The sequence below is a fragment of the Saimiri boliviensis genome, chromosome 16, assembly GCF_048565385.1.
Source record: "Saimiri boliviensis isolate mSaiBol1 chromosome 16, mSaiBol1.pri, whole genome shotgun sequence".
NCBI lineage: Eukaryota > Metazoa > Chordata > Mammalia > Primates > Cebidae > Saimiri > Saimiri boliviensis.
Window position 1 is genome coordinate 934001 of NC_133464.1, and position 15647 is coordinate 949647.

General features: G+C 53.2%; 1 protein-coding gene across 2 annotated transcripts in view; it reads left to right on the top strand.

Moving 5' to 3' along the window:
* ADPRHL1 (ADP-ribosylhydrolase like 1) overlaps nt 1–15647 on the top strand; it is a 50727-nt gene that overhangs the window by 13305 nt on the left and 21775 nt on the right. The window contains exons 3-6 of one of the 2 annotated variants that reach the window (XM_074387406.1): nt 5771–5896; nt 9324–9464; nt 12768–12895; nt 15036–15168. In XM_074387406.1, coding sequence (XP_074243507.1) covers nt 5771–5896; nt 9324–9464; nt 12768–12895; nt 15036–15168 — 528 coding nt within the window. The other variant, XM_074387407.1, reaches the window with a different exon arrangement.

The window sequence follows — 15647 nt, forward strand, 5'->3', positions numbered from 1 at the left end:
TCAGATTGCTCTAAAGTAATACGAAAGAAAAGTCTTAAAAGCAGGCAGGAGGAGGACACACGTCACGGATAGAGAAACGACAGTCATGATGACAGCAGGTGTCTTGGCAGGGCGACGTGAGTGAGAAGACAGTAGAGCCACATCATGAAGGTACTGAAAAGACACAAAAATCACTTTAACCTAGCATTCTTCCTGGGGGTGGTGCAGGGCCTGGCTCTGTCACGCAGGCTGGAGTGCAGTGGCACAGCACACCTCACTGCAGCATCAACCTCCTGGGCTCAAGCAATCCACGTGCCTCAGCCTCCCGCAGAGCTGGGACAACAGATGTGTGCCACCTCCCTTGTCTGTTTTTCTTATTCTTTCTTTCTTTTTTTTTTTTTTCTTTTTTGTAGAGATGGAATCTCACTTTGTTGCCCTGACTGGTCTTGAACTTCTGGGCTTCAGCAATCCTTCTGCCTTAGTCTCCCGAAGTGCTGAGATTATAGGTGTGAGCCACCATGCCTGGCCTGTTAGAATTCTACACCCTGAAAAAAATATCTTTCAGAAATGAAGGCAAAATCGTCTTTTTCAGACAAACAAAAGCTGAGAGAATTCATCACCCACAGAGTCAGAGTCATGTAACAGAAATGCTAATGGAAGTCATTCAGACAGAAGGAAAAACGCAATGGATGCAAACAGAGACCCACTCAGTGAAATAAAGTGTGACAGACACACAGACTTGCGTGGGGAGACAGAGCGTGATAGGGACATGAACCTGCACAGGGACACAGACCCACACGAGGGGGGGGGTGGACAGAGCATGATAGGGACACAGACCAGTGCTGGGGGACGGCGTGTGATAGGGACGCAGATTCACGCAGGGGGACAGAGCGTGATAGTGACACAGACCCACGCAGTGGGAGGATGGAGCGTGATAGGGACACAGACTGATGCAGTGTGATAGAGCATTACAGAAATGGTGACTGTATGGGGAAATGCCTAAAATTTTAAAACATGTTATTTAAATGTCTTTAAAAGATAATTAAAAATAAGAATGAACTGTATGGTTTATAAAATATAAGTAAAATGTATGACAGCAATGGCACGAAGGCGGGAAGGGGAGAGTTGGAAGCTGAGGACTGTGAGGCTCCCACACTGTGTGCAGTGGGATCAGCCACAGGAAGAGCCTGTAGTGAGATGCAGACACCATGAACCCAAAAGCCACCGCAGAAATCTCAAAGCAGTTAGAGCTAGTAAGCCAGTGAGATAAAACTGAATCATTTGAGAAACAGTCAACCCAAGAAAGGCAGAAAAGTGGGGTGTGGGGACAAACACTAGACAGTACACGTAGAAAACCATCAAGATAATCAGGATGACCTCAAAGGTGGAGGGTCTGAAGACCCCCAAGTAACAGTCAGAGGTTGTCACGTTAGATAAAGAAGCAGGTCCCAGCTTCCAACTGTGTGCTGCTTATAAGAAATACTCTTTTTAATTTTTGAGATGGAGTCTTGCTCCATTGCTCAGGGCTGGAGTGCAGCGGCACGATCTCAGCTCACTGCAACCTCCACCTCCTGGGTTCAACTGATTCTCCTGCCTCAGCATCCCCAGTAGCCAGGATTACAGGCATGCACCCCAACGCCTGGCTAATTTTTGTATTTTTAATAGAGACGGGGGTTCGCCATGTTGGCCAGGCTGGTCTCAAACTCCTGACCTTAAGTCATCTACCCACCTCGGCCTCCCAAAGTGCTGGGATCACAGGCGTGAGGCCCCATGCCTCTCCAAGGAATACACTGAAACAACAACAACAACAACAACAACAACACCTGTTGCACTTGAGTAACACTTTAAATATAAAGACATAAATAGATTTAAAGTTTTTTAAAAGATGGAAAAATAGACTGGGAGTGGTGGCTCATGCCTTTGATCCCAGCACTTTGGAAGGCCAAAGCGGGCAGATCATCTGAGGTCAGGAGTTCGAGACCAGCCTGGCCAACATGGTGAAACCCTGTCTCTACTAAAAACACAAAATTAGCTGGGCATGGTGGTGTGACCCTGTAATCCCAGCTACTTGGGAGGCTGAGGCAGGAGAATTGCTTGAACCCAGGAGGCGGAGGTTGCGGTGAGCTCAGATTGTGCCACTGACTCCAGCCTGGGCCACAGAGTGAGACTCCATGTCAAAAAAAAATTTTTTTTAAGATAGAAAAATATACCACACTAACACTAATCAAAAGAAAGCTAGAGGGCTGGACGCAGTGGCTCAAGCCTGTAATCCCAGCACTTTGGGAGGCCGAGGCGGGTGGATCACGAGGTCAAGAGATCGAGACCATCCTGGTCAACATGGTGAAACCCCGTCTCTACTAAAAATACAAAAAATTAGCTGGACATGGTGGCGTGTGCCTGTAATCCCAGCTACTCAGGAGGCTGAGGCAGAATTGCCTGAACCCAGGAGGTGGAGGTTGCAGTGAGCCGAGATCGCGCCATTGCACTCCAGCCTGGGTAACAAGAGTGAAACTCCGTCTCAAAAAAAAAAAAAAAAAGAAAGCTGGAGCACATATAGTAAATTTTGGAGCAAAGAATATTGCCAAGAATAAAGAAGGCAATTTCATGATGGCAGATGAATCAGTTCATCAGGGGGACGTAACAAGCCTGAGTGTCTCTGTACCTAATAGCAGATCTTCAGAATATATGAAGCAAAAGCTGACAATGCCGTGAAGAGAAACAAACCCGCAGTTACAGGCACTGATTTCAGCATGAAGGTCTCCAACCACTGGCTTGCATTTTCACATTTAAAACCCAGAAAACTCATAGCAAACTAAACTGAAAGAAAGCAGAAGAAAGAAAATAGTGAAGATGAGGCCAGGTGCAGTGGCTCACACCTGTAATCCCAGTGCTTCGGGAGGGAGGCAGACGGATCACCTGAGGTCAGGAGTTCGAGACCACCCTGACCAACATGGAGAAACCCCATCTATACTAAAAGTATAAAATTAGCCAGGCATGGTGGCACATGCCTGTAATCCCAACTACTCAGGAGGCTGAGGGAGGCAAATTGCTTGAACCCGGGAGGCAGAGGTTGCAGTGAATTGAAATCGTGCCATTGCACTCCAGCCGGGGCAACAGAGTCAGAGTGAGACTCCATCAAAAGAAAAGAGAAGAGAGGAGAAGAAGGAAGGAAGCTTTAGTCCCAGACGGCTTCACAGGGTATTCCACCAAAACTCCACCATTGAGGAAGAAATAATATCAATTGTACACAACTCTTCCAAAAGATTGAAGAAGAGAAATACTTCCCGAATTCATTCTTCTGCTCTCCAGGAAACTCTGTTTAATGAACGAAAAGACAAGTGCAAGCTGGGAGAAAATATTTGCAAAGCAGATATCTGATGAGGGCCTGAATCCAGAACGCATAAAGAACTCTTACAACTTAATAAGAAGCAAGCAAGCCCAGACAAAAAGGGGAAAGAGGGCCACGTGCAGCGGCTCACACCTGCAATCCCAGCACTTTGGGAGACCGAGGCAGGAGGATGGCTTGGAGCAGGAATTAGAGACCAGTCTGAGCAACATAAAGAGACACCAACTCTACTACTTAAAAAAAAATTTTTTTTTGGAGATGGAGTCTTGCTCTATCACCCAGGCTGGAGTGCAGTGGCACGATCTCAGCTCATTGCAACTTTCACCTCCTGGGTTCAAGTGATCCTCCTGCCTCAGCCTCCTGAATCGCTGAGATCACAGGTGCCTGCCACCATACCTGGCTAATTTTTGTATTTTTAGTAGAGATGGGGTTCACCATGTTGGCCAAGCTGGTCTTGAACTCCTGACCTCGTGAGCAACCTGCCTCAGTCTCCCAACGTGCTGGGATTACAGGCATGAGCCACTGCGCCAGGCCTATCAAAAATTTTTAGAAAAGGCCGGGCGTGGTGGCTCACGCCTGTAATCCAAGCACTGTGGAGGCCAAGGTGGGCGGATCACCTGAGGTTGGGAGTTCAAGACCAGCCTGACCAACAGGGCAAAACCCTGTCTTTAAAAAATTAAAAAATTAAAAATTAAAATAAAAAATTTTTAGAAAAGAATAAAACATGGGGCAAAATTTCTCCAAAGAAGATATATTGGTGGCCAATAAGCACAAAATCATGCTCAACATCTTTTGTTCTAAGAAAAATGCAAATAAAACCACAATGAGATATCATCACATACCGAAAAGAATGGCTGAAATTTAAAAAAGCGTAGCAGGTGCTGTCAGGGATGTGGCAGATCTGCTGGAGGGACACGGAGGGGTTCTGCCACTCTGAAAACGCATTTGGTAGTTTCCTTAAAAGTTAAACATTCTGCCAGGTGCAGTGGCTCATGCCTGTAATCCCAGCACCTTGGGAGGCCAAGGTGGGTGGAGCACCTGAGGTCAGGAGTTCAAGACCAGCCTGGACAACAAGGTGAAACCCCGTCTCTGTTAAAAACACAAAAAGTAGCCAGACATGGTGGCACACACCTGTGATCACAACTACTCGGGAGACTGAGGCAGGAGAATTGCTTGAACCCAGCAGGCGGAACTGCAGTGGGCTGAGATTACACCACTGCACTCCAGCCTGGGCCACAGAGCAAGCCTCTGTCTCAAACAAACAACAAAAACAAACAAAAAAGTTCATTCATCACCACATGATCTGGAGGCTCCACCACCAGGCATTTGCCCAAGAGAAGAGGCAGCCTCTGTCCACACCAGGATCTGGCACCTCACCTCAGAGCCCCAGACTGGACACCACCCAAACATCCCCCGCGGGTCAGCGGATAGAGCGGTCACGGCAGATCAGTGCAACGGGGAGCTATTGATCCGCAGCAACCCAGGCGCTTCTCAGAACGGTTACGCGGAGTGACAGGAGTCAGGACAGCACGGCACGTTCTGCTGATTCCGTTTACACGGGGCCTGGGACACGGGTCATGCGCATGGTCGCAGCAGGGGCTGAGGAGAGGCAGGAAGACGGACTGCAAAGGGCACCAGCAGCTTCCGGGGCCACAGAGGAGTTCTCTGCGCCTGGGTGCTGGGTCACAGGAGAACACCTGCATAGACATCAGGATCGTGCATGTTTAATTATGTGTAATTGTTGTAAGTAGTGATAACTCAATGAAACTGTTTTTACAAGGAAAACCTTGAGCGCATGCTGCGTGTCATGAGTATATCCCTAGGCCACCAAGCGCTCTGCTTTTAGTGACTAACACCCGACACACAGACACAACAGAACTAGTGACTGAGTAGCACCCGACACACAGATGCAACAGAACTAGTGACTGAGTAACGCCTGACACGGACACAACTGAACTAGTGACTGAGTTACACCCGACACAACCGAACTAGTGACTGAGTTACACCCGACACACAGACGCAACCGAACTAGTGACTGAGTTATACCCGACACATGGAGACACAACCGAACTAGTGACTGAGTAATGCCTGACACACAGACGAAACCAAACTAGTGACTGAGTTACACCCAACACACGGACACAACCGAACTAGTGACTGAGTTACACCCGACACACGGATGCAACCGAACTAGTGACTAACACCCGACACACAGACACAACAGAACTAGTGACTGAGTAACACCTGACACATGGACACAACCGAACTAGTCCCGTCTCCTTTCCGTTGCAGGCACCTGAGCGGCTGCCTAGGCCTCCCTCATTTCAACCACACTCTGATGAACGTGTTATTACGCACACTTTTAAAATTATTCATGAAAGCTAGATTGTCAGAGGTGGAATTCCTGGAGCGGAAGTCTAAACCAGGTCTTCCTTCTCCACATAGGCTCAGGGTTTGGAGCAGCTACCAAGGCCATGTGCATTGGCCTGCGGTACTGGAAGCCCGAGCGGCTGGAGACCCTCGTTGAGGTTAGCGTCGAGTGTGGCCGGATGACCCACAACCATCCCACAGGTTAGTGTGGGGCGGGGTGGGGGCCTGGAGCTGCGGCCATGTGCACGTCTGCTTAAAGGAGACAGAAGCTTACCCTGCACCTGCCGCGTGCCTGTGGTGAAGGTCTCCTGCTTGGGCACTGGGCTGGAAATCTGGTGGGATCACATCGATTTTTTTCTTTGTTGAGAGAGGTGGCTTCTTTTTTAACCTCTTGCTTTGCTAAGGTCTGTTTTCAACCCAAAAGCAGGATTGGCAATAGGTGCAGTGACGCTAAAGAAACTGCCAGGGAAAGAATTCTGCGTGGTTTTGATATCATTCATGTCGGAACAAGGGAAGAAAAAAGCACCAATGCTTGGGTGTGGGTGGGATCAGGAACCAGGGTTCCTACGGTATTTCCTGCATTTTCCTGCTGTGCACTGGGCGGGCCCCACCACCCACAGGCCACAGGAGCCACGGGAGCCATGGGAGCCACTGGAGCAGCTCCACCCCCAGGGCCGCAGGTTCCTCACTTGTAATGGGGCAACTGCCACGTGTGAATTACACCTGTGTATGGGGCTGAAGGTGAAACGGGTTGGATCACAGTTGCCCCCTTAACATGGCACTTCCCTGTGGTCTGTGCCAGGTGGCCAGCTGCTCACTGGGGTTTGTCCCCATCCCCAGCCTGTCCTGTGGAAAGCAGGCCTCTTGGAGGCCAGGCTGGGGTGGCTGTGGCAGCACCTGACTCAGGGGTGTGAATGAAAGGCAATGAGGAGGTGGCTCGTCAGCTTCCATTTCAAAGAAGCAAAAATGACTCAACTTCTCCCCTGCAATCGGCCCTTAGTCCAGCCTCGTGCACATTCAAAGGCAGCCCACAGCCACGCGTCTCTGCGGCCCATCTCTGCGTGGTCTGTCGTGGGTGGCCGTGCTCCAAGGAGTGGCCGTGTTGAGTGGCCGTTCGCCCTGGGCCCAGCCTGGGCTTAGAGTCATTTGCTCCTCATGACAGCCCGGCATGGCGGTGTCACAGCCCCTGTGTACAGAGAAGTGGAAGGTCAGAGCATACACAGCACCCACCCCGGGGCCTGCCTCTGGCCAGTGGCGCCCTGACAGCGGGCTCTCCCCTTTCCTGGGTGAGCATGGGCCTCACACACACCCACAGGGTCCCCAGCAGAACCAACCCTTCTGAAGCTAACACGGTTCCAAAATTAAGCAACCTCTCAGCCCCACGCACCTTGTCCACAAGCGGGGTGATCGTCATGCCCTCCACAAGCTCTCGTGAAGACTGAGGGGCACGGTGATGCCCTGGGAGCAGTGCCCAGTGGGACGAGGGCTTGGCACACATGGGCCACCACTCCCCCGCATGGCCACTCATGCTGTAACTGCTGCCCCTGCCACGGCTGCTCCCATCAGCAGCACCGCAGCAACCCTACTGCTGCTGTTACTAGCAACACTGCCATTGCTGCCACTAGTGCCACTGCCACTGCCACCAGTACTGCCACTGCTGCTCCGCTTTTATCACCAGTACTCCCATCACCAGTATGGCTACTGCTACTGGTACTGTCACCACAGCTATCACTGGTTCCTCCACATGATACCGTCACTAGTACTACCACTAATACCACAACCACTGCTGCAGTCACTGGTACCACACCATTCCCACTGTGATCATCACGAGTACCACCACCACTGTTGCTGTGGCTACTGGTTCTGTCACCACTGCTATCACTGGTCCTTCCACTTGACTGCGTCTCTGAAACTACATCACAAGTGCCACGGGCTCACTGGTCCTCCTGCGTGACTGCGTCTCTGAAACTATATCATGAGTGCCACAGCCTCACTGGTCCACCCGAGTGACTGCGTCTCTGGTGCTACATCACGAGTGCCACAGCCTCACTGGTCCTCCCGCATGACTGCGTCTCTGGTGCCACATCATGAGTGCCACGGCCTCACTGGTCCTCCCGCGTGACTGCGTCTCTGAAGCTACATCACAAGTGCCACGGCCTCACTGGTCCTCCCGCGTGACTGCGTCTCTGGTGCTACATAACGAGTACCATGGCTGTCACTTCTCCTCCTGCCACTACTGCCCTGCACCCTACAGTCCCCATGATGGCTGGCAGTGAGAGGAGGGAGCTCACGTCTTTGGAAGAGGCGAACTCCCAGGGGCTGTCTCCACTTGGACAGTGACAACGGGATTTCCAGGACTGTCCTGCCAGCCCCGGGCATTGTTAGCCTCGTTATGGCCCGGATCATTGTGAGTAATTCACATCAGTCTCTTCCAAGTCCTGTCCAATGGCTTCCACACTAGCGTCTAGTGAGGCGCGTGCGGCGAGTGGACGGGACGTGGTAGGGCCGGACGAGGCTGTTCTCTGAGAGCTGCGCACTCAGTGCCACCTGCTCAGGGAGGCACCGGGCTGGCAATGTGGACCACGGGGCGAGCTCAGTACCTACACCCAGAAGCCCCAGCCCCATCGTTCCCCACAGCCCTGGAAGATGGACCAGGACAGGCCGCCCGGACTTGGCTTCCTCCCTGACCATGTGTTATTAAAATACACACACACACACACACACACACACACACACACACACACACTTTTTTTCAGTGAACAGTTGTAAAATTTGACATACCAAAGAAAATAGGGGAGAAGATGCCTCTGGGATGAACTCTGAGCTTGTCTGTGCTGATGAGCTCACCGGCTGCTAATTCACGCCCAGAAGTCAGACGAGAAAAGCCCCAGGCTCCAGCAGGACGCAGGAGTTGGCCCCGCACAGGAACCACTCCAGTGGCACGACGGCCCCGGAGCTCTGCAGGGTCTCTTGAGTCAGGAGAGTCCCCATCTAAGCATTCCGCCTGCACAGGCTTATTAACTGATAATCCCCAGCCACAGATGCTAACAGTCTACAAGGCATGGTGTTCCCAATAGCCAAAGGCAGAGGCAGCCCATGTGTTCACATGCAGATGACGGGCAATCAAAAGTATGTTCATGTATACATGGAATGTGATTCAGCCACGGAGAGGAAGGGAAGCTGTGGCAGGCCACGTGGGTGAACCTGAGAATGTGTATGAGTGGACTATGCCTGCCACAAAGGGACAAATCACATGGCAGGGCCACGCAGGTGAACCTGAGGATGTGTATGAGTGGAATCGCCCACCACAAAGGGACAAATCTCTTGTGGTTCCATAAGGAGCAGGAGCCCAGAGCAGTCACATCCAGAGACAGAAAAGTCAGTGGGGTGGCCCAGGGCTGGGGAGGGCCGTGGGGTGAGTGGAGTGGGGACAGAGCCTTGGGTTGGGAAGATGGGGAGGTCTAGAGAGGACGGAGAATGTCCACGGTGTAAACGTGGTTACTACGGCTGAACTGTGCACCTGAACGTGGATAAGCCAGAACAGGAGCAAACCCTTCCCCGGGGGTCCCACACGACCCTCCCAGGTGGCGCAGGTGATGGTGCCTCTCTCTCCTCCCCGCCCCTCCAGGCTTCCTGGGCTCCCTGTGCACGGCCCTGTTTGTGTCGTTCGCCGCACAAGGAAAGCCGCTCGTCCAGTGGGGGAGAGACATGCTGAGGGCGGTGCCCCTGGCGGAAGAGTACTGCAGGAAGACCATCCGGCACGCGGCAGGTGAGGGGCAGGGCCGCTGCACACGCAGGGCAGATCTGGACACACTCAGCCCCTCCATCAGCCCCAATGCTTCAAGGCATGTTCTCTCTTAGATGGAACTGGGAGGGCCGTCTGGGCCACGTGAGCAGCGTGGGCCTCACAAGGCAAGCCCCACGCTGCTCCTGAGCAGTCTGCCTCTGCCCTCACCTGGGAGGGCTTTGCCTCCCCGCATGGAGCTTCAGAGAGACCTCTGCCCCTGAGGACGTTTGCCTCCAGCGGGTCCATCTGTCCCCACCCACCCCAGCCTGAGGCACCAAGCTACTGGCAGCCTTTGGGCTGTGAGTGAGACCCATGGTGTGCCCTGGGAGAGCTCTGCTTCTGCCACTTTGGGTGAGCTCAGGTCTGGGCCCTCTCCCCAGGAGCCCCATGAGGCTGGCCAGATGCAGGGACAGCAGGTGTGGGACTAGGAAATCTGTGGCTGTTCCCGAAGATTCTCCCACTGCACGGAAGGTGCCCTCTAAGAGGGAGCGGGCAGCAGGAGGGGCACAGGCAGCCTTGTGCAGCCTTTGGCGTCTTTTGCTGTTGAGGAAATAGGAAATAAGGTATTGAGTTTGTCCTGGAGAAAGAGGGAGGATTTGAATATAGGATCAAGTTTGCTTATTTTTCAAAAAGCTTGAGGATGAAGTATTCTTTATTTATTTATTTATTTATTTATTTATTTATTTGAGATGGAGTCTGGCTCTGTCGCCAGGCTGGAGTGCAATGATGTGATCTCAGCTCACTGCAACCTCCACCTCCCAGGTTCAGGTGATTATCCTGCCTCAGCCTCCCAAGTAGCTGGGATTACAGGTGTGCACCACCATGCTTGGCTAATTTTTTGTATTTTTTTTTTTTTTTTTTTGAGACGGAGTTTCGCTCTTGTTACCCAGGCTGGAGTGCAATGGCACGATCTCGGCTCACCGCAACCTCCGCCTCCTGGGTTCAGGCAATTCTCCTGCCTCAGCCTCCTGAGTAGCTGAGATTACAGGCACGCACCACCATGCCCAGCTAATTTTTTGTATTTTAAGTAGAGACAGGGTTTCACCGTGTTGACCAGGATGGTCTCGATCTCCTGACCTCGTGATCCACCCGCCTCAGCCTCCCAAAGTGCTGGGATTACAGGCTTGAGCCACCGCGCCTGGCAATTTTTTGTATTTTTAGTAGGGACAGGGTTTCACCATGTTGCCCAGGCTGCTGTCGAATTTCTGACTTCAAGTGATCCACCCACCTCAGCCTCCCAAAATGCTGGGATTACTGGCATGAGCCACCACACTGGGTCTGACGTCTTCTTGAAACAGGAAAACAAGTGACTCCCTTTACCTCCCCTGCAAGGTGCAGGGGCATGTTCTGAAATGCCTTGTGGGGGCTGATGCCCAGCTTTCCACGGTGGGTGCAGCCATGGCTATCTGCCTGGACATGGCTCGGGGGCCGCTCAGCCACCAGGCCTCTGCTGATGGGAGCAGGAAAGTCAGTGTCCACACGAAGTCAGCAGCTGCTTGAGTCACTGCTTTGTGTGCCCCCAGCGTGGCTGTCCTCAGAAAGCATGAGTGCCGAGCATGCCTGGTGGCCACAACACATTTTATTTCAGGTGGTTTCACCCTCGTTACTGTGGGTGGGGGGCGGTGGGGGACAGCTCAGCTGTAGCACCCGCTTTCTTCCGAGGTTGTTGTCTGCAGTCACAGGCTAAGTCATCCCCCAGCCCCAGGACAGTCGCCCTGACCCATCTTTGAAACAGGTGAGCTGTGGGGCATGGGGCCACAGCATTACTGAATTCACAGTGTCTTAACGAATGCTCTCCCTGAACTCTGGTGTTCAAAATGGTTTCCTCAAAGCGTTTTCTGAAGAACAGTCGGAATCATCTGACCAGCAAAACCTCCTCCGCTTTATGGTCATGGAATGTTTCCGGCTGTTCTTCAAAAAACTTTATTCTTTCTCCTGGGGATTCGAAGTACACAGAAACCAGTTTAAAGCTCTAGGAAACAGTCCTCCAAATAAATCTATTTAATCTCAAATTTGTTTAAGCCAGAGTTTTAGGAATTCCCTTGACACAGAACCCTTTTTAACAGAACACCTAAAATCATCCAGAGGACAGAAGTCCTGGGGACACCCTCGGGAGACGCTGCTCTGGGCTTCCGACCGGTCCCCCCGACACGGCCCATCTGCAGTGAGGCAGTGGGGACAGTTCACAGATTCGCTCTCTGCTTTTCTGTTCGGACGTCTGTTTCCAAACTGGCCAAACCCCACTGACTCGGGTGAGAGGCTTCGAGTTAGCGCCCAGGCCCACGCTGCTGCCCCACCAGGAGTTTCAGGCCCTGCAGGGTGACGGGGTGTGCCTGTGGCCGCTGCCCTCTTACTTCTGCATCTTTCACTTCCAATTTCATTTCATCGAACAAGATCCTGAAGGGCCTACACTTCTACTTGCATGTAACCAAGTCGGTCCCAAGTTTCGGGGGCCTGCGAGTCCCGGGTGCCCATGAGGCTCGTCTAGGTCCTGGCCTAGGGCCTTCCTGGCCTCCCTGTGGCCTGGAGCTCTGTGGCAGGAGAATGGCCTCCTTACTGCAGCCCTCCAGCTCCCTGCACTCTCCACCACAGCTGGGCAGACAGGTCTGTGCTTTGTCACCGCGTGCAATCCACACGTGTCCTCGGGCCTGACAGCCACCAAGCAGCATGCACGGCTCCCGCCCTCTGTGGCTCCCATGGTGCCTAGAACAGGAGGTGCAGCATGGCGAGCAGGGGGGCTTGCCTCAGTGCAGGCAGGAGGGCTGCGGGCCTGGGTCTGGGCAGCCTGCATGCCTCCTGGCTCTGCAGCACAGAAGTGGATGACCTGAGGTCAGGAGTTTGAGACCAGACTGGCCAATATGGTGAAACCCCGTCTGTGCTACAAATACAAAAATTAGCTGGGCGTGGTGGCATGAGTCTGTAGTCCCAGCCATTTGGGAGGCTGAGGCAGGAGAATTGCTTGAACATAAGAAGCGGAGGTTAGGGTGAGCTGAGATTGCGCCATTGTACTCCAGCCTGGGCAGCAGAGCGAGACTCCATCTCAAAAAAAAAAAAAAAAAAGAGAAAGAAAAAAACAGCTACAAATGTCATTATGTTCCTAATTCTGGACAGTCGCTCAGTTGTTTACTCCAGGACGGGCGCTCGGCCTCTCCACGTGCTCCACATGCCTGCAGCTGGGTGGAAGGGCGTCACCGTTGCTCCTCCCCCCCCACACCCACCCCAGTGCCCTCCACCTCCTTTCCATGGAGGCCATTGTGTTCAGCTCCTGCTGTTCTTTACATTTAGAATACCAGGAGCACTGGTTTTACTTTGAAGCTAAATGGCAGTTTTATTTGGAGGAGAGGAAGATCAGTAAAGACTCAGAGAACAAAGCCATCTTCCCCGACAATTATGACGCAGAGGAGAGGGAAAAGGTAAGCCTTGTTGTACTGGAACTGGGGCAATGTCTGGCACACCAGTGGTGCTCAGTAAGTGCACGGCAAGTGGGTGGATGGATGGGTGGGTGAGCGCATGGGTGAATGGATGGGTGAATGGATGCGTGGGTGGATGAATAGATGGGTGGGTGGGTGGATGGATGAATGGATGGGTGGGTGGGTGGATGAATAGATGGGTGGGTGGGTAGATGGGCGGCTGGATGAGTGGATGAGTGGATGGGTGGGTGGATGAGTGGGTGGGTGGGTGGATGGGAGGGTGGATGTGTAGATGGGTGGATGGATGAGTGGATGGGTGGGTGGATGGGTGGTGGATGTGTAGATAGGTGGGTAGATGTGTGGATGGATGAGTGGATGAGTGAATGGATGGGTGGGTGGATGAGTGAATGGGTGAGTGGGTGGGTGAATGGATGGGTGGGTGGATGTGTAGATGGGTGGGTAGATGTGTGGATGGGTGAGTGGATGAGTGAATGGATGGGTGGGTGGATGAATGGATGGGTGGGTGAGCGGATGGGTGAATGGATGGGTGGACGGATGAGTGGGTGGGTGGATGGATGGGTGGATGGGTGAGTGGATGGGTGAATGGATGGGTGGGTGGATGGATAAATGGATGGGTGGATGGGTGGATGGGTGGATGGGTGGCTGGATGAGTGGATGAGTGAATGGATGGGTGGATGGATGAGTGAGTGGGTGGGTGAGCAGATGGGTGAATGGATAGGTGGGTGGGTGGATGAATGGATGGGTGGGTGGATGAGTGGATGGGTGGGTGGATGAATGGATGGGTGGGTGGATGAGTGGGTGGGTGGATGGATGGGTGGATGGGTGAGTGGATGGGTGAATGGATGGGTGGGTGGATGGATGAATGGATGAGTGGGTGAGTGGATGGGCGGCTGGATGAGTGGATGAGTGAATGGATGGGTGGATGGATGAGTGAGTGGGTGGGTGAGCGGATGGGTGAATGGATGGGTGGGTGAGTGGATGGATGGGTGGGTGGGTAGATGAGTGGATGGGTGGGTGGATGAATGGATGGGTGGGTGGATGAGTGGGTGGGTGGGTAGATGAGTGGATGGGTGGGTGGATGAATGGATGGGTGGATGGATGAGTGGATGGGTGAGTGGATAGGTGGTGGATGTGTAGATGGGTGGGTAGATGTGTGGATGGATGAGTGGATGAGTGAATGGATGGGTGGGTGGATGAGTGAGTGGGTGGGTGAGCAGATGGGTGAATGGATGGGTGGGTGAGCAGACGGGTTAATGGATGGGTGGGTGAGTGGATAAATGGATGGGTGGGTGGGTGGATGAGTGAGTGGATGGATGAGTGGATGGGTAAACGGATGGGTGGGTGGATGTGTAGATGGGTGGGCAGATGTGTGGATGGGTGGGTGGACGAGTAGGTGGGTGAATGGATGGGTGGATGGGTGGGTGGATGAGTGGATGGGCGGGTGGATGAGTGAATGGATGGGTGGATGGGTGGGTGGGTGGGTGGATGGATGAATGGATGGGTGGATGGATGGGTGGACAAGTGAATGGATGGGTGTGTGGGTGGTTAGGTGGGTATATGGATGGGTAGTTGGGTAGGTGGATGGAAGGGCAGGTAGGTAGAAGGGTGGGTGAATGGATGGATAGGTAAATGGGTGATGGGTGGATGAATGAGTGGTTGGGTGAATGGATGGGTGGCTGGGTGGGTGAGTGGATGGGCAGGTGGATGAGTGGATGGGCGGGTGGATGAGTGGGTGGGTGAGCAGATGGGTGAACGGATGGGTGGTGGATGTGTAGATGGGTAGGTAGATATGTGGATGGGTGAGAGGATGAGTGAATGGATGGGTGGGTGGATGGGTAGACAAGTGAATGGATGGGTGTGTGGGTGGTTAGGTGGTTATGTGGATGGGTAGTTGGGTAGGTGGATGGAAGGGCAGGTAGGCAGAAGGGTGGGTGAATGGATGGGTAGGTAAATGGGTGATGGGTGGATGGATGAGTGGCTGGGTGAATGGTTGGGTGGGTGAGTGGGTGAGTGGATAGATGGAATGGCAGTTCACTAAGATGGGCCCAGAAAGCTTGTGCTGTAATGAACCCAGATGTGGCTCCACTTGGGCACATCTGCTGACCCGTGGTTCTCTTGTCAGACCTACAGAAAGTGGAGCTCAGAAGGTCGAGGGGGAAGACGAGGTCATGATGCCCCTATGATAGCCTATGACGCCCTCCTTGCGGCAGGCAACAGCTGGACTGAGCTGTGTCACCGGGCCATGTTTCATGGAGGTGAGATGTTCCCTCCTTAATGGCTGTGGCTTCCAGGAGGGTAGCGGCCTTCTCCTGAAGCATCCCTTCGGGGTATCCTAGGGCCACAGGTGTTCGGGGGCCACCTTCTGACCCCCAGGATATTGTTCTTTCCTTCCTGGAACGCACTTTGGGATGGCACTGGCTCCAGGTACACCTGCTGACCTGAGGGTGCTCATGGGTGGACATCACAGGATACAGGTGCAGCTGCAGGTTCCTGCCATGAGCTCCAGCACACCCAGAGTCTCTTGCCTGGTCCACGAGCCTGGAGGGCAGTGCGGCCTTGGAGGAGGTGGAGTGGAGGTGTGGAGGCTCCTGCCCTTGTCGCCGCTGCCTCAGGCTGGCCACCTTCACAGGGTTCTCTGCCCAGGTCACCGTCATCTTTGCTCTGCAGCCTCTGTGCAAAGCCACAGACTACAGGCTGGAGTTGGGTCCTGGGCTCACATCCTGCTCCATCCATG